We start from the raw sequence: 18123 nt of genomic DNA on the forward strand, positions 1-18123 counted from the left end.
TCTGCCCACCACCCTGCTTGCCCCGTGGATACCTGGCTCCAGGGTAGCCACCGGCAGCAGCTTGATGAGGTCCCCACGTTGGAAGCTGAGGAGACTGTGGTCGTCGGTGATGTAGCTTCGCAGGGCGATGACGTAGCCGGAGTCCTGCAGGCGGGCGGGCGGGTGAGGGGCCAGCCTGCTTGTGACCCCTTCCTGCCTGTTCCCTGCTCCCCTGCTGGCCTCCCTTTCCACCCAGCGTCCCTGACTCCAGGCAGCTTGAAGGAGCATGGCTGACAGCCCCGAGACCAGCCAAGGCAGCCTGGGCAGCAGGCAGCAGCAGTGGAGGCCCCCTGCCAGCCCACACTTGCCTTCTTGAGCTCGCTCAGGAAGAGCTCGACCATGGCCTTGATGGCTCCTGCCCGGGCCGTGTGCAGCACCAGCTGTTCACTCTTCAGCGACAGCTCCAGGGTGGAGCCGGCCGGGCACTCCACGCCCAGCACCTCAGCAAAGCTGGGCCAGGGTGACGGCATGAGCCGGGGGGCCGTCCCACCAGCCCACCCCTGCTGCCCACCCCCGCCCCCCGCCCCAGCCCCGGCCCCCGCTCACCTGTACGAGCAGAGAGTCTTCAGCTGGTCGGGGTGCAGGCTGGGGCCCTGGGTCACCTTGAGCAGTCTCAGCCCGCGGTGGGACACAGCCAGCAGCTGCACATCGCTGCCGCTCTCGCCCTGCCCGGAAGGTGGGTGGGTCACAGCCCGGCTCCCGGCTCCAGGCCACCGTCCACCCAGCCCTCCCCGGCTCTCATCCTGCTGCCAAGGAATCCAGCTGGCACCCAGTCCGCTGCCATCCCCAGCCTCACTGACCGAGACAGGGAAGAGGCGGGAGAAGTAATTGGCCCAGTTGTCCCTGGCGGCCAACACGATGCGCTTCTTGACGCCATCCTCAGCCATGTCCAGGGAGTCCAGGCCCACCTCCAGGTCTCCTGCGGGCGGGAAGAGCCCCAGCCTGTCCTCAGGCTGCTTCACAGCAGGGACCCCAGCGTTTACTCCCTCCCTCTGGACAGGTCCAACCCCCATCACTCCAGCTCCCTGAGCCTCCCCTGGTCCCTGGACCCTACCCAGCAGGTCTTTCATCTTGCGCCTCTCGTCCTGGGAGATGCGGATGCAGGACTCAGCAAAGGTGTCCCTCAGGATCTGGGGGCAAAGCCAGGCATTCACCACCTGGTCCCGAGGCCTCAGCCCACCCCAGATGCAGTGCAGGGCCCCGTGGGCATGACGCTGAGGGACGCAGGGGCTTCCAAGCTCAGGGCCACATCCACGCGGAGCTCCCGCCTGCCCCCCCAGCTGCCTGCACTAGTCAAGCTGCTGCTCCTCCTTCAGCTAAGCATCCCTGAAAGAACAGACCTGGGGGAGGAGGGGGTGCTGTAGAACTGGGGGGAGCAAACACGAGCCTCTGGGAGCATCCACAGTTTGGCAGGCAGGCGCCAGTGAGCACCTGCTGTGTGCCTGGCCTGTGTTGGGTGCTGCATATGCTTCATTTTGAATCCTCGTTATGAGTCAAAAAGGGGCTTTCCTGGTGGCTCAGACAGTAAAGAATCTGCCTGCAACGTGGGAGACCCGGGTTCGATTTCTGGGCTGGGAAGATCCCCCGGAGGAGGGCATGGCAACCCACTCCAGTGTTCTTGCCTGGAGAATCCCATGGACAGAAGAGCCTGGCAGGCCACAGTCCATGGAGTCACAAAGAGTCGGACAGGACTGAGAGACTCACACACACAAGTCAAACATGGTCCTCATTCTGAGGGATGTTGTGAGGAGTAAATAAAGGAAGGCAGGACTTGAAACACACCCGCGCCCCACGGTGGAAACCTGGCCGGGGGTGGGGAGGGTGGTCTGTCTGCACATACCGCAGCGGGGCTGGGTGCTCACCTGCTCACAGAGGAGGCTGAGGCAGTAGGGGTGGCCGAAGTTCTCCCGGGGGTAGAACACCTGGACGGGGGCACGGGAGGGCGAGAGTGGGCGGGGGTGGTCCCCCCGCCAGCCCGGCTCCCTGCCCCACCTCGCCTTCTGGGCTCAGAGGAAACCAGGCAAGGAGGTGGGCGGTGGGGAGCTGACGCTGGGGTCCCAGGCTGGCTCCCCCACTGCCTGTGCCTCGTCCCCCACCCAGAGAGGCCGGGTTGAAGCCCACCCTGGTGCCCACCTCCTTGCGCAGGAACAGCCTCCAGGGGGTGCTGGCGTAGGAGAAGCACACGCTGCCCGAGGGCACGAGCAGCTGGGTGGAGACCCCCTGGTCCCCCATGGGCTCCACCAAGCCTGGCAGATGGAGGGGTCAATGAGCATCAGGCATGGGCCTGCCTGGGGGCATGGGGTGATGGGGGCACAGGCAGAGAAGACCGTCCTCCCCAGAGCCCTGCTCGCCGGGCCAGCTTCACCTCTGCTGCCTCCCTCCCACCCGCCGTCCCAGCTCCCGCCTGCAGCTGTTCCGGACGTGCGTGGGCCCTCCCTGACCACGTCAGCAGGGCCGCTAAGTTCCTGACGAGGCCAACGCCTGTGTGTGACACTCCATCTGTGCCAGACAGGCCCCAGGGGTGCCCCGGCCCTGCCCCCCACGGGAACGCGGAAGCTGGGGCTCCTTGCCCACGGCTCCAAAGTCCGAAAGCCCGAGCTGCTGACCTCGGTGCTGTGAGCTCAGAGAGGTCCTTGGGAATCCCCCCCACCGCGCCCCCCTCAAAGCCCACCGCACAGGAATGTGGGGTTCCTTACTGCGGGGCTCAGCTGGAGGGCTCGCTGGCTCCCAGGGCGGGGGCAGTGGGGGTGCAGGCGGAGGCGGGGGTTTCTGGGCAGTGGGTGGGTTCTGGCCAAACAGCTCTTGAAGGGGCCCCTGCTTCTCCTTGATGGAGCTGGATGGCATCAGCCGTGGTCGGGTCCTGGGTCGAGGGGCCACGGCCGGTGGGGGGGCCTTCCCTGGGCTGGGGGACAGCGTCTGGGGAGGCACAGGGGACACACACAGGCTGTGAGCCGGGGCCAGGGTCACCCCAGGGAGCCTCAGGAGGACTCTGGAGCAGGGCGGTCACGCTCTGGACCCGACGGCACCTCACCTGTGGGGGCGAAGAGGCACCACTGATCCCCAGCTTAGCCAGAGCCTCATCCTTAGGGTTGTTTTTCTTCAGGAAACTCTGGGAGGGCTTCCTGAAAGAAGGAAGAGGTCATGAGTTCACAGGGTGACTCTCTGGGGAGCAGTTAGCCCCTCCTCCCTCCCCTCCCCCTTCCCCCTTCCCCTGGCACCTCGCTGGCTGCACCGGCACAGGCACGGGGCCGGGGCGGCTCTGGTACATGCGGATGATGTTGCGGATCTCCCTGCTGGGCTCTGCCCGCCAGGGCTCAGGGTCCGAGCTATGCACCACGGCTCTGCCCTCGGCTGGCCTGTGTCCCCTGCCAGGCCCCGCCTCCATGGCTGGCTCAGCCTCAGCCTCCTGTTCAGCTTTGGCTGCATCTTGCGTCGGTGGTGGCGGCTTCTTCACCACCGGGGGAGGCGGAGGTGAGGGCCCTGCCCAGGACGAGAGGAAAGACGTGAGACCCTGTGCAGAACCGCAAAGGCCCAGCGTGCCCCCCGCCTCCTCACCACCTGCTCTCTGCTCCTCCTCTTCCGGCTCCTCGTCCTGCACCTCCACCTGGGGGAGCTTCACCTTGGCTGGAGGCTTCATGGTCTTCACCGAGCTCGGCTGCTGCCCTGTAAATGCCCCAGAGGGTCCTGCCTATTACCTCCCACTTGGCCCACCCCTCTGAGCTTCCGTGGTGGCTCAGACAGTAGAGAATCCCGCCTGCAGTGCAGGAGACCTGGGATCGATCTCTGGGTCGGGAAGATCCCCTGGAGGAGGGCATGGCAACCCACTCCAGTATCCCTGCCTGGAGAATCCCCATGGACAGAGGAGCCTGGTGGGCCACAGTCTGTGGGGTCGCAGAGTCACACACGACTGAGCAACTAAGCACGTGGGGCTCCTGGACGGGCCACCCTGACCAGAGGGCACCCCGCCGTCCCCTGGCCAGGGGGAGGGCGGCGTCTGAGTCTCTGCGTGGGACTGCTTCCCCAAGGGCGCTCACCCAACTTCTGGAAATAGTCTCGTTTCTGCTGGAAGCTCCTGGGCTGTGGGCACCTGTCTTCAGCCTCCTGCGGGGTCTCCTGCTGGCAGGAAGGGGAAGAGAAGGAGCAGCCCTGCCAGCTAAGTTGCCACTCACATAGCACACTCACTTGGACCCGTGGGGCCGAGGCCGGGCAGCATCTCTTCTGTGTCGCCCTGTGGCCCCATCCCCAAGCCCCCACATCTCCCATGTCTGCAGCCCTGAAGCCAGCTGCCCATGGGCCCTACCATCTCCCCAGCCTTGGCCCCTCACCCTCAGGCGGGCACCTACCAACTCCAGGCCACTTTCTGGCTCCTTCCGGGGGGCAGGTGTCTTCTTGGGCTTGTGGGTGATGGCCGGAGGAGGTGAAGTCGGGGAGACTGCTCTAGGGGCAGGGGCTGGGGCTGGGGCCTGGGCTGGGGCCGGGGCTGAGGTTGGGGTTGAGGCTGGGGCCAGGGCCAGGGCCTGACTCTGCTTCTGGAGTTGCTTTGCCTGCTGCTCCAGGGACAGGGTCATGGCCTGGGTGGTCATCTGCTGGGCCTGATGGACGGGGCATGGTGCGTCAGATGAGAGCCGGCCTTGCCTCTCCCCACAGGCTGGCACCCACGAGGTGATCCGTGGGCCCCGCCTGCCCTCACCAGGATCCGCGCCTGCTGGTTGATGAAGTCCTGCTGCTGGGCCGCCAGCTGCCTCGCGTCCACGCTGGGAAGCATGGGCTGTGGCTGTGGTGGTACCACCATGGCTGGGGGCGTGGCGGGCAGGCAGGCAGTCAGGGTGCGTTAGCGCTGTGGCCGAGCTCCCAGCCCCCTGCCCACTGTGCCCTCCAGGTGGGACCTTCCCTCCTCCAGTCCCTGCCTGCCGCCCACCCCCCACCCCGCCCCGCCCCCAGAAGGGACCAGGAGGCCACAGTCCAATCTTACCTGGGACTGGCCCCATGGCTGGCATCATGGGCATGGGTGCCGGCATCATGGCTGGCTGGTAGCTGGGCATCTGCACCATCCCTGGGTACACTGCGGGGACAGGGTCCTCCCATGTCAGTGCCCACCCGGGCCCCCAGACAGCCTCCCTCCAGCCCCAGGCAAAGAGATGAGCACAGGCCAGAGGGGTGCGGACGGGAGCTCTGATAGCAGCTGCATGGGAAGCCCGGGCCACACCTCCCCCCGACGTGGGCAGGGAGACCCTGGATGGGGCTCAGCCCCACACTCACTCATGGGGTAGCCGCCTTGCTGCATGGGCCCCATGGCACCCCCTCCCTTCATGCGGCCACTCAGAGCCCTGCCTTGCTCCAGATCCTGCGGAGGCAAAGGTCACAGGTCAAAAGGTCAGAGCTAGAGTCCTAGGAGGGCTGGGAGGGGCAGCAGAGGCCCCAGAGCGGGAGGGACAGGGCTGGGCTGGGGTGCAGGACACTCACGCTGAGGCTGGGGTAGAGGACTGGCTCGAAGAGGTGGTCCAGGAAGCCGTCCAGACCCCCTGAGGTCCGGGACTCACCTGTGGGAGGTTGGCGTCACCTGCCGGCCGCAGGGGCTTCCTGCAAACCCATTCTCATCCCCCTGCCTGCCTGAGGGTGCCCACTCCCCGCCTTACCTGTACGCCCCCTGCTGGGCAGTGCTGGGGCTGGACCCGGAGGGGGGCCTGGGGGCAGTGAGGGGGCCTGGACGCTGGGGGCCAGGGGGATGTTCTCAGCTCTGCAGGAGACAGTGGGCCCAGCTGAGGGCTTGGGGGGCCACCTCCAGCCAAGGAGGCCCAGCTAAGGAGGTGGGGTGCCCAGGCTGAGGCAAGGTGTAGAAGCTGCCGTGAAGTGGGGGCAGAGGGTCATCCCCACGGGCTGGGAGGAGGCTTGGGGGCGGGTCCCACAGCAGCACCAGGGAAGCCCAAGGTACGACAGGGTGGCAGTGGGGTCGCCTACGACAGGATATGGACAGGAGCAGGACAGCGGTGCTGGGGTGGCACCTACCGGCCACGGGGGGCGATGGGGTAGCCGTGGGGCCAGGCCGGGTCCCCCGGGTCCTCGGTCTGGCCGATCAGGTCCAGCACGAAGTCGCAGCCGGCCAAGTCCCTCCAGGAGTCCCCGCAGTGCAGTGACACAGACCAGCCGCGCGGGGGCGCGTCCAGGCCTCTGGGCGAGACAGGGGCAGGGAGGAGAGAGTGGTCAGCCAGGCGGGTGACCACCCAGAAGCCGCAAGGACATGGGGGTGCAGCAGGGGGAGGCGCTCACAGAGCGGGGCGAGAGGACCCGGTTTCCCTTCTTTTTCTGCAAAAAAAGGCCCTCTACCTCTGCGTCGGCACTGAGGTATTTATTTTTGTTTCTTTTTATGTATTTTTCTGCTGCATTTATTCTTCTACCAATTTGATCAGAGTCTGGGCCAAATCTAGCAGGAATGCGCCCTACTCGCTCTCCATCTAGAATCTGCTGTCTGGACCCTGCCTGCCGACCCCCGCACCTCGCCCCCACCCCGCCCCACCCCACCCCTTGGGCAGCAGGCCTTGGCCTGCAGGAGCAGCCGCAGAAGGTGCTCAGTGGGACAGCGGGCTGGGAGGGTGAGGAGGACTCAGGAGGAGGGCGGGACAATGGTCAGTGTTGGCCAGACTCCCCCATTCCCGGCCCCCAGACCTGCTCTGTAGAATCCACCCGGCGAACTGCTCCCCTGTGGTCCAGGACTCCACCTCGGCCGAGTAGCACTCCTCTGCAAGGATGAGGGGCGGGGGTCACAGTGAGGGACAGCAGGGTCCACCCTGACGGGGAAAGGGGTGCTGTCCCGTGGGGGTCCCACTAGCAGGATGGCAGGGAGGTCAAGGTCACATCGGGAGGTTAGGACCACATCAGGAGGGCTGAGGCGGGAAGGGGGTCTGGGGGGGCGAGGATGCCAGGCAGACTCTGCTGCGGGAGCCCTGAGCAGGAGGTGCGCCTCACCACTGAAGGTGGACACGTCCAGCGCCATGCGGCCCCGCCTCCATCCGGCCGTCCACTCGAGCTGGGTGGGAGGGTGGGCCCGTGCGGACCCAGGGGCCAGCTGCGTCTGCTCCAGGGCCCCCAGCAGCTTGTGTTGGCACAGCGCTGCCATGCCCCTGGGGGCCTGGTCGGACACAAACCTGCGGGTGCAGCATAGGGCTGCTGTGAGCCTGGGGTGGCCTGCTGACCCGCCCACGGGCCCCCCCTCCACTGAGCCCCCTACTTGAGCAGTGGCTTCTGCAGGGTGTGCATCGGCGGGAAGGCGCTGAGCAGGACGGCCATGAGGGCCCAGCCGCGCTGGCTCTGCTGCTCGTCGGGGTTGCGCCAGAGCTGGGCCACCAGCTGGCTGAAGAGCTCGTCACGCAGCCCCGGCCGGCGCTGCCCCTGCCGCACCAGGTACTGGCCCATGGTCTGCTCCTGCCAGGGCGCCAGCGAGCCGTCCGCCAGCAGCCGCAGCATCTGCGGACACCAAGCCAGGGGAGGCAGGTCGTGCAGGGCTCCCTGTGCCCGCCAGCACCCCGCACAGGCCCACCCTGTCCCCTCCCCGCTGGGTCACTCACCACCTTGTTGATATCCAGGGCATGCTGAGGGTTCTCACCGTCCAGCCGGGTCAGGGGCTTGGTCAGCAGCTGCCCAGGGTGGGGCAAGGAGGGCTCCTGCAAGGAAGGAGGGTGCCACATGCCTGAGCAGAGGCTGACCCGTGCTGACCTGCCAGACACAGGCCCGGGGGAGCCCCAAAGGAGCCCCGAAGGAGCGTATGAGAGGAAGACGGGCTGGCAAGGAAAAGTAAAGTTGCTCAGTCGTGTCCGACTCTTTTTGACCCCATGGACTGTAGCCTACCACACTCCTCCGTCCATGGGATTTTTCCAGGCAAGAGTACTGGAGTGGGTTGCTATTTCCTTCTCCAGAGGATCTTCCCGACCCAGGGATCGAACCCAGGTCTCCTGCATTGTAGGCAGACGCTTTACCATCTAAGCCACAATGGAAGTAGAACCGCCTTAAAAATACACCTTGTTTGGGCTTCCCTGGTGGTCCAGTGGTTAAGAATCTACATGCCAATGCAGGGGGCACTGGTTGGTTCCCTGGTCCAGAAAGATCCCATGTGCCATGGGGCTACTAACCCTGTGCATCACAGCTCCTGAGCCCGCACACCGCAACTACCGAAGCCTGCCCCCTAGAGCCTCTGCTTCGTAAGGAGAAAAGCCACCGCAATGAGAAGCCTGCTCGCTGCAACGAGTAGCCGCTGCGCGCCGCAACTAGGGAAAGCTCTCAGCATCAACGACGCAGCACAGCCAAAACATAAAAATAAACATTAAAAAACATACATCTCAATTACTCTGATTAGAAAACTAAAGCCTGTGCATGCGGAAAACTCAGAAAACAGGAAAAGGATGAAGAATAAAAACCACCATCAGTATACCAGTGCCAGGTATAGCCAGAGTTAACATTTTCACCTCTTTCTTCCTAGTCTTACTTCCTATGTGAAGTTACACACGTCATCTCCCCACCCACCCGGCTGTTGTCCAGAACATCGGGACTGTGCTCGATGACATGCACTTTTGAATCCTGCTTTTGTTTCCAACACTGTTGCCTGGACACTCTGCCTTGTCATTAAACATGCTTTAACAACATGACTTCAGCATTCAATGGCAGGGCGATGCCACAGGTGTAACAAAGGTGTGGCGTCTCTGATAAGTAACCATAGAGTGAGATGTAGGTTCAACGGATTTTCCGAGCAACACGGTTGCATCCACAACCCCCACAACAGGAGATGGAGGAGGAAGTTGGAGAAAGAAGGACAAACACAGCTTCTGCCTGTTTGGGGGCTTGTGTCTGGGGAAACGTGGGCAGCAGCCAGCAGAGCTGAGGCCTGGGAGCCCACCTGAAAGCCGATGGAGATGAAGCTGGAGAAGGGGAACTGGTTGATGTCAGGCGGGAGGGTCAGGCTGGGCCGGGCGGGAACTTCCGGGGGCATGGCCTCGGTGATGCTCTGGACCCGGGCGTGCTGACGGCCTGGGATGACATGGGAGGTGGCCCAGAAACGCCCTGGTAAGGCGACTGGCTCTGGTGTTGCCTCCACCTCCCAGCATCAGCCCCTGGCTCCAGTGCTGGGGGAGCCGGGCAGCGAGCTGGGGGTACCCAGAGAGAGCACCAGAGGGAGCGACTACCGGGAGAGGAGGGGGTCTCGGAAGAATGAGGCCCATCACGACTCACCTTCCGCTGTCTTCAGCATGACAGCGAGCTCAGCCGGGATCTCCAAGCGCCCCAGCTCCTGGCGGAGAGGAGCAATTGACCAGAAACTCAGGGAGGGGGCACAGGGACCCAGGGGCCCTCCTCACCCCTGGGAGCTATAAGCTTCCCCTCCAGAGACCAAGGATTCTCGTCCTGGGCACTCCAATAGGGCCCCCCGAGCCCTCAGAGGGAAACCAAGGGCAGCCAGGCCTCCTCTTGGGGGGCACACGGATGGGCCTGAGGACAGGGCCCATCTCGGCACCCCAGGACCCCACGCTCCCCCTCAAGCCAGGCCAGGTTCAGCAGGCTCATGACCCAGCAGACACCCTCAAGCTTCCAGGCCACCTACCATTCTTGGCACCGTCTCGAAGGCCCCGCCGCTGTGCCAGCTGTGCCGATGCCCAAGCTGTTGGGGGAGATGCGGGAGGAGATGGTGTCTCCGTGAAGTGTCACCCCGAGCTCCCCCGAGGTTCCTCGCCCCCTCGGCAGTTCAGCTGACCCCTCCTCCTCCCAGGAGGCCCGGGCACCAGCGGAATAAAGGTGCGGACCCAAGGGGGCTGGCGGCTGCCCCCCACCCTCCAGAGCCCTCACCAGCCAAAGTGCTGTGGGTGTCGCTGCCCGTCTGCCAGGACCGGGAAGAGGGCAGGAGGAAGGGAAGAAATGGTCCCCTGGGGACAAAGTCCAGGCAGGGAGGGCGGGAGAGGGGCCGGCGTGTAGGCATTGACCTTCGAGCTACTTTATGGCCCTCACGTCGGAGTCATGGGGCAAGACAGGGAGCAGCCCAAGGGGCCCCCGAAGGGGATGGGGCACCCCAGCCAGCAGGGAGAGAGAGTCAGGCCCTGGCATGAAGGCGATGAGCTCCCTGAGGCCCCAGGCTGCCCCGGCCAGGCAGCGGGGACGGGACACTCCACCAGCAGCGGTCCCTGAGGCCTCGCCCCTCCTGTGACTGGGCGTGGAGGGTGGTCACTGTCGGGATTCGGCCAACTTGACCGGCAAAGGCTGGCTGGCTTCTCCCCCGAGCCTCCCCCCAGGCAGCACCCCACCCGTGGGCTTCACCTGTGGTCTCCGCCGTCTCCAGAGCAGGGGCCGGGCCGCCAGCACAATGGTGTTCAGCTGCCCCAGAGCTGCCCGCCGCCGGAGGTACCGCTTCCTGGAGGCCGGGAAGGGGGCTGGTGAGGAGTCCAAGCTCACACCCAATACCCAGATCCTCCAAGTTAAGACATGAGTGCAAAACCAGACCCCAGTGAAGCGCCAGGCTGCCTGACAAGCAACAGGGAAAGGACAGAACAGAAGAGCAAGTAAAACCAAGAGGCCGTTGTGCATGGGGGTTAAGATCTGAGGCTCTGGAGCCGGCCACCCGGGTTCCTTCCTCGACTGTTTCGTCACAGCAGTCTTGGAAAAGGTCTTTACCTCTCTGGATTTTTTGTGTTTTTTTTTTTTTTTTCAGAAAAGCTCGTGGCTTGTAGGATCTTAGGTCCCCAACCAGGGATAGAACCCACACCCTTGGCAGTGAAAGTGCTGAATCCTAACCACTGAACAGCCGGAGAATTCCCTAATTTAACTCTTGGTGTTTTATTTTCATCATCTCTAAAATGAGAATTATTGGACTGTCTGCTCCACAAGAAGATGAAATGAATTAAAAGGTGTGTTTGGAATAAGAGTCTGGCATATTACTATGTAAGAAACAGAACTTTTTTTTTCCTCCCTCCAAGAAGAACTCCTAAAAATGAAAAAAATTACATCACTGGAAGTCTGATAGGAAATCCCAGAAGGGACAATATCTTTGACAGTTTTCCAGATATGAGAAAGACCAGACTCCTCAAGGAAGCAGCCCTGAGCATGATAAATATTTAAAAATTAGTTGATACACACTTAGATGTGAAATAGATAAACAATAAGGATCTTATCTTTTATTGAAGTATATTGGTTTACAATGTTGCCAGTATATAGCAAAGTAATTCAGTTACAAATGTATACATACATATATATCTATATCTATATAGAATATGGAATAGAATAATATTCACTATCTTGTAATTACCTATAGCGGAAAAGAATCTGAAAAAGAATATATATAGATATATATATATGTATATATTTGTAACTGAGTTACTTTGCTATATACCTGCAACACTGTAAACCAATATACTTCAATAAAAAATAAATCTACAGCCTTTTTTCCATCAAAGTACACTATCTAGAGAGGAGACTAAAAAATAAGTAAATAAAAAAGAGAGGAGGCTGCTTGTAAATCAAATATTTGATAAGAATTTAGTATCCGTAATATATAAAGAATGCCTACAACTCAATAAGAAACAAACAATCCAGTTAAAAACCAAGCAGAGGACTTGAAGAGTTGTTTCTCCACAGAGACATACAGATGGCCAAGAAGAGCATGAAAGATGCTCACCAACACTCATCATTAGAGAAATGCAAATCAAAACCACAATGAAATGCCACTTCACATCCACTCGATTGGCGATGATTTGAAAAGCAGAAAGTAACAAGTCTTGGCAAGGATGTACTCAAACTGGAAGCTGCCCACACTGCTGGTAGGAAGGTAAAATGGTGCAGCCACTATGGAGAACAATCTGGCAATTCCTCAAAAAGGTATAGACAGAATTACCAGATAACTTGGAATTCCACTCCAAAGACCCCAAAGAACTGAAAGCAGAGATTTGAACTGTAACTTGCATGCTCATGTTTATAGCAGCCTTATCTGCAATAAGCCCAAAGGTAGAAACAACCCCCCCTCCACTCAACAGATATATGGACAAACGACTGTGGTCCATTTACACAATGGAACAATTTTCAGGTGTAAAAATATATATGATGTTCTGACACATGTTACAAAAGGGACAAACCCTGAAAATATGTTTAGTGCAACAACCCAGATGTAAAGGGAGATATTGTATGAGTCAACTTAGATGAAATATCGAGAAGAGGCAAATTCACAGAAACAAATTATACTGGAAGTTACCAGGGGCTGGAGGGAAGGGAGAGTGGGGTATGAGGTATGATTGCTGAACGGGTACAGAGTTCTTGCTGGTGATGAAACGATTTGGAGGGACTTCCCTGGTGTCTCAGACAGTAAAGAATCAGCCTGCGATGCAGGAGACCTGGGTGTGATCCCTGGTCAGGGAGCTATTAATAGATTCCACATGCCACAACCAACGATCCTGCATGCTTCAAGTAAGACCCAGTGCAGCCAAAAAAAAAAAAAAAGAGTATTCTTTCTGCAGAGTGGAGAACAGACTAGAAAAAAGAACAGTTGGACTTTCCTGGTGGTCCAGTGGTTAAGAATCTGCCTGCCGATTCTTATATGCGAGGGATATGGGATCAATCCCTGGTCCAGGAAGATCCCACATACCACTGAGCAACTGAACCTGTGAGCCACAACTACTAAAACCCAAGTGTTGACAACTACTGAAGCCTGTGCTTGTATTCTGGAGCCCGTGCTCCGCAAAAAGAGAAGCCACGGCCACGAGAAGCTGTTGCAGCACAAGGAAGAGTAGCCCCTGCTTATTGCAACTAAAGAAAGCCCACACGCAGCAATGAAGACCCAATGCAGCCAAAAAAAAAAGACCAAAACACCAGTCCAGGAGTCAAGACAGCAGGTTTGCGTGGCCTCAGCAGGTAATGAGCTTCTCGTGGCAGGGGGCATTCAAGCAGAGACAGCAGAGGTACAGGCAGTGGTGTCGGCAAGAAGAGTCCAGTGCCGATGGGAGGCAGGCAGGCAGACTTGCCTCGAGGCCCTATGTCTCCCAGAGCCTGCCCCACCACGTCGAGGAGGCCTACAGTCTCAGCGCCCCCTGCACACCTGGCCTGGAGCCCGTGCACATGAGCCTGCATCCATGGCAGGAGGCGGAGGCGCTGGTGGGAGATGCAGACGCGGAGGCCTCGGTGCAGGGTCTGCAGGGCCTGGGTGCGCTGCTGGGCCCGGCGCTGCTCCAGCTGCTGCCAGCCCGGCTCCCGCAGCAGTACCTGGGGGCAGAGGTGTGGGCTGGAGGCAGGCCAACTGTGTGGGTGGGGACCACCTGCCCTTCTCCCGAGGCCTCAGCTTCCTTCCAGGCAACCCGTTCTCCCGGGGTGCCCGGGACACCCAGCCCGCTCCGTCTCCCCACCACCTGGAAGGACCACCAGATTCTGAGAGGATCCCAGAATGCTTCTCCCGCTTGCCAGCCCTCCCTGCCTCTCTGCAGACACACACCGCCCACCTGGGTGGCTCCCAGGTGACAGAGGGGTGACTCAGCCGCCAGCACCTGGCTCAGGATGATGCCACACCTTTCCCGGTCAGAGAGCTCGCCCTGCTCCTCGGCCCCCAGGGCCCGGAACCTGCCCAGGGACGGATAACTCAGGTCAGAACAAGCAACGAGCACCTCTCCCCACACTCATTTGATCCCCGAGCCCCTCGGGTGCATTCAGTCTGTAAGTCATTCAACAGTGATTTGGAAAGCACCTACTATGTGCCAGACACCCAGAAGAGTTTTGCTAAGAGGAGAAGTGGATGAACGCACAGAGGCATGCAGAGGCATGGGGGTGACGAATAGTGGAAGGAGACACAGATGGAGGGAGAGAAGGAGAGAGACAGAGAGTGGAAGGGTCCCTGGGAAAGTGGGTCCGTCTTCCCCAGAAGGAGCCCCAGGTCTGCCAGCCACTCCAGGGGGGCCTGCCTAGTGAGTCCTGGCCCTGAGGTGCCTGCTGCCACCCCCATCCCGGGCCCTACCTGTCCAGGAAGGCCTGGAAGGGCATGCGAATGGGGAAGTTGGCGCCGCGGGTACACACCGCCTCCAGGATGCCCGCCTGGCGCAGCTGTTCTGCCACGTGATCCACGTCAAAGAGGCCTGGAAGCTGTGGCCAGGCAGTGGGGCAGAGCCAAGGACCTGGAGTCGAGGGGCTCAAAGCCGTGGGGAGCACGGGGCAGGGCATGGGCGGGGTGGGGGTGCTGAGAGGGCAGGGCAGGGGTGGGAGGGCTCTGCAGCCAGGTGCTGGGAGAGCTCACCTTTCCTGGATTGGGGTTGAGGCACTGGATGAAGGAGACATGGCTCCTCGTGGGTGGAAAGGGGAGTCACGTGAGCACAGACTGGCCCCCCAATTCAAACTCCCAGAGGTCAAGTGTGGGAGCACTATTCTCACCTGCCCAGCTGGGCTAGGAGGTCCCCCAGGGACTTCTGGAAGCGAGTGGCCAGCGTGGGTTTGCCTGGCCCTCCTCTGAACTCATCAGGCTCTGCTTCCCGGAACAGGCGGCTCACCAGCTGTGGGGTGAGACAGGGGCTGCGCCGGCTCACTGGGCCTGTCCATGGCCCAGCCTGCCCCCATCCCCATTCCCTGGGGCGCCGGGGTGCGCCGGCCAAAGGCTCAAGGTGCCAGGATCTTGAAGGCCGGCCCCTTGGGCAAGACCGTCTGGGCGAGGAGGACAGAACGGGCGGGGGGGCGGGTACAGGAGAGCCAGCAGGGGCACCTGGAGTTGGCTCTGGGCAAGCATTTCCACCACGGCAGGGTCAAGATGATCCCGGTTTCTGTTTAGAAACTTGTGAACCTGCAAGAGACAAAGTGAGGCGGGGAGGGGAAGTCAAGGAGAGAAGGGGGTGTGGAAGCCAGTCCCTTTGTCAAGAGATCCAGCCTCTTCCCTCTGAGTTAAGAGTCCAACTTCAAAGGTGGCGTTTTATCTCACACCATGGTACCAAAACCAACTCAAAATGGAAGGATCAAAGACCTAAATGTAAGACGTGAAACTGTAAAACTCTTAGAAGAAAACAAAGGGAGAAAGCTTCATGACAGTGGACTTGGCAATGATTTCCCGAATAGACACGAAAAGCACAGGCAACAAAGGAAAAATAAACTGGATTTCATTAACATGAAAACCTCTTGTGCATCAGAATACAGTGTTGAGAGTGAAAAGTCAGCCCACAAAATGGAAGAAAATATCACATATCAGATAAGGGATTAATATCCAGATTAATGTACAGAACTCCTACAGTTCAGTGTAAAAAAAAACCACCACTCAAAAATGGACAAAGGACTTGAATAGATATTTCTCTAAGAAAGACACACAAATGACCAAGGACATGAAGAGATGCTCAACATCACTAATCACTAGAGAAATGCAAATCAAAACCACAACGAGATACCACTTCCCACCCACAAGGATGACTTGTTCCACCCCAAACCAGTCACCCGATTGTACCATTTACACCAGGCCCCCGCCCCCTTGAAGCTCTCCTCCTGGGTAGGTGTGCATCATCATGAAACTCAGAAGGGGGAGACGAGGTCCCTTTACGGAGTACCTTGGATGTGCCAGGCACCTGTCCCACCACTTCCGTGTAATTACATTAATCCTCAGGACAATGCTACAGGACAGATTCCCCTTCCCATTTTACAGATGAGGACAACGGAGGCACAGAAGGAGAAGCAGACTGCCTGAGGTCATCAGAGCCAGGTCCCATGCACACGCTCTGCCCCTCTGGGTCTGGAGGGCCCCAAGGCCTTGACTACCCCATCCTACAATGCTTGCCCAGAGCTCCGGGAGTCATGCACAAGGTGAGGCAGAGGGGCCCAGGCAGAGAGAGATGGTCAAAGCCTTGGAAGAGGCTTCCCCACACTTATCCCGCTCATCCGTCAGGTGGCTCCCCAGGGCCACTCTGCCCTCACCCTGATACCTGGTAGGTGACGGTCCCGGCATAATGTCGCACGGTGAAGATGGGAAGGGGCAGCTGGGGCTTGGTGTAGCACGGGTGGTCGCCATGGTGATAGTGGCACTTCTGCAGGAAGGTGTGGTCCGTGGCCTGATGAGAGGAAGAGATGCTCAGGCCTCTGCAGGTGTGGCTCCCCTGGCCAGGCTGTGCCCCTCTCCCCTGCCCCCCAAAACCACAGACACTGAACACATGGCGAGCTTTGGTTTGGTCCCCAAACTTTCTTAGGAGGTTGCTCCATATCTGAGTCCTTATAAAGGGCGCAACCTCTTTCCCAGGGACTATTTTGAACAATCAAGAAAAAACATGGAAGCCTTGCACACCTTAGTCAATAAGATTTGGCAGCTTAGAGAACGTTTGATAAAACTATTTAAGAGAAACGGGGCTGGGGGACTTAAAGGCAGTTTTGGCAATGATTCCTGGGAATCTGGTCTCACAGTTACAGGTGTTTCTGAACAAGTTTTTCAAAGATACTTTTAAGAACCCATCCAGGGACTTCCCTGGCAGGCCAGTTAAGAGTTAACTGTCTTAAGAGTCTGAAAAAAAAAAAAAGAGACTCTGTGCTTCCAATGCCAGGAGTGTGGGTTTGATCCCTGGTCAGAGAACCAGGATCCCACATGCCATGTAGTGTGGCCAAGAAAATAAAAAAGGGGGAAGGATACAGTATATTTAAATGAAACATTAAACAGACATGGGATGTGTTTTTTTTTTAAGATTCACATATAAAAAGTCATCCAGTAAGAGGCTATTTTATGGAGTTTAAGAACAAAGAATCTTGATGAAACCCCAAGCCCCTCGTGGAGCCTGTACAGTCTGCACAACCCAGCCCCTCAGGCACGATGGTCCCCCTCCTGAAGTGAGGAGTCTCAGAGAGGTCAGCATCTCACTCAGGATTATCCAGAGACTAGAGATCTGAACCCAGTGTGGCCACCGCCTTCCCAAGCTGTACTGAGGGCCTGTGAGCAAGGTCCCAGGACCTCAGACTTTATTTCTCCCCTGGAAGGCCCTGCTGGCTCTGGCCTGGCCACCAGGCACCCCCCACTCCTTGTCCCCCAACATGAGGGGCTCACCTGGGACAGCCATGTCTGGGCATCCAGGATACTCAGGAGGCTGTGCGGCTGGTCTACCAGGAGGTCCAGGCAGGACTCCTGCGGGGCCTGGGGGATGGGCACCCAGGGCAGCGACTCCCTCCGACACTCCTCCTGGGAACAGCCAGCGCTTGGTTCATGGAGACCACCCGTGCCCATGGGGGGCCTCATCTGAGCCAGAGCAGGGCTGACCTTCCCATTGTACAGATGAGTAAACTGAGGCTCAGAAGGACCGAGACAGCCTACAGCAAGGGGGCTCTGGGGCAGGGCTCTCAGTGAGTGCCCACTCTCCCCCAGGGCTAGCCTCTGTTCTAGGAGACAGCTGGGCATCCCGGCCTCCTCCCAGCCCGGCTCCCGTACCTCCTCCTGGGCCAGCAGCAGCCGGCGGTGCCATAGCTGCAGGCGCTCGCTGCCCAGGTTGTTGCACAGCTGCTCCAGACCATTGACCCGCAGGGCCTGGGGGCACACGGGCAGCGAGGTGGGCACCCACATGAGGTGGGGGGCCGGGGCAGCTAGGGGGACCAGCACACAGGCCTGCTGCCCTTCTCCCCCTCCCACAGCTGCCCACGTTCTCCCCAGCACCAGGCAGGATGCTGCCCCAGGGCTGATGCTGCCGCCTCCAGGGTCAAATCCAAAGACCCTGGCCCAGCGTGCGCCCGCCTCCATCCTGCTCCAGCCCCAGTCAGGCCTCCCTCCAGCAAGCTGTCCCCCTGCCTTCTGCCTCAGCACCGTTGTGAGCCTTCGGGCCTCTGATCACAGCCATCCTGTGGTCTGGAAGGCAACTTTTCCTACAGCCTAGCTCAGGGACTATCAGAATGCCACATTCTCATAAGCAGAGTTCCAGGCTGCTGCCTCCAAGAAGCCTTCCCGGAGTCCTTCTGTTGGAATTCCAGTCTCCTTCCTTTGTATCCCCAACACTTAACTGTCAAGCCTAGCAGAGCCCCTACTTCATGCAGCTTTGTACAGCTTTTTACGTGCTCTAAAATACACACAAATGTGCACATGAATACACACACACAGATGTCATGGTCGTCCCTTCCGCAGAGAGGGGATGGTCACCAAGGACACAG

General features: G+C 59.5%; 1 protein-coding gene across 1 annotated transcript in view; it reads right to left on the reverse strand.

Annotated features, from left to right (window-relative positions):
• MYO15B (myosin XVB) overlaps positions 1-18123 on the reverse strand; it is a 29693-nt gene that overhangs the window by 5839 nt on the left and 5731 nt on the right. Inside the window, exons 13-47 of the mRNA XM_043900808.1 lie at positions 17414-17509; positions 17036-17167; positions 15933-16058; positions 14735-14812; positions 14410-14528; positions 14276-14321; positions 14000-14124; positions 13491-13608; positions 13094-13257; positions 10330-10423; positions 9623-9679; positions 9256-9313; positions 8924-9054; positions 7602-7697; positions 7265-7500; positions 7003-7181; positions 6703-6775; positions 6046-6207; positions 5676-5776; positions 5503-5579; positions 5299-5383; positions 5012-5101; positions 4730-4833; positions 4383-4631; positions 4074-4155; positions 3258-3702; positions 3071-3161; positions 2736-2955; positions 2173-2285; positions 1902-1961; positions 1094-1169; positions 840-958; positions 586-704; positions 348-489; positions 33-144 (exon numbers count right to left, since the gene is read on the reverse strand). Of these exons, the coding sequence (XP_043756743.1) occupies positions 33-144; positions 348-489; positions 586-704; positions 840-958; positions 1094-1169; positions 1902-1961; positions 2173-2285; positions 2736-2955; positions 3071-3161; positions 3258-3702; positions 4074-4155; positions 4383-4631; positions 4730-4833; positions 5012-5101; positions 5299-5383; positions 5503-5579; positions 5676-5776; positions 6046-6207; positions 6703-6775; positions 7003-7181; positions 7265-7500; positions 7602-7697; positions 8924-9054; positions 9256-9313; positions 9623-9679; positions 10330-10423; positions 13094-13257; positions 13491-13608; positions 14000-14124; positions 14276-14321; positions 14410-14528; positions 14735-14812; positions 15933-16058; positions 17036-17167; positions 17414-17509 (4375 nt within the window). The remainder of the gene's footprint in view (positions 1-32; positions 145-347; positions 490-585; positions 705-839; positions 959-1093; positions 1170-1901; positions 1962-2172; positions 2286-2735; positions 2956-3070; positions 3162-3257; positions 3703-4073; positions 4156-4382; positions 4632-4729; positions 4834-5011; positions 5102-5298; positions 5384-5502; positions 5580-5675; positions 5777-6045; positions 6208-6702; positions 6776-7002; positions 7182-7264; positions 7501-7601; positions 7698-8923; positions 9055-9255; positions 9314-9622; positions 9680-10329; positions 10424-13093; positions 13258-13490; positions 13609-13999; positions 14125-14275; positions 14322-14409; positions 14529-14734; positions 14813-15932; positions 16059-17035; positions 17168-17413; positions 17510-18123) is intronic.

This window comes from Cervus elaphus, chromosome 5 (genome assembly GCF_910594005.1).
Source record: "Cervus elaphus chromosome 5, mCerEla1.1, whole genome shotgun sequence".
NCBI lineage: Eukaryota > Metazoa > Chordata > Mammalia > Artiodactyla > Cervidae > Cervus > Cervus elaphus.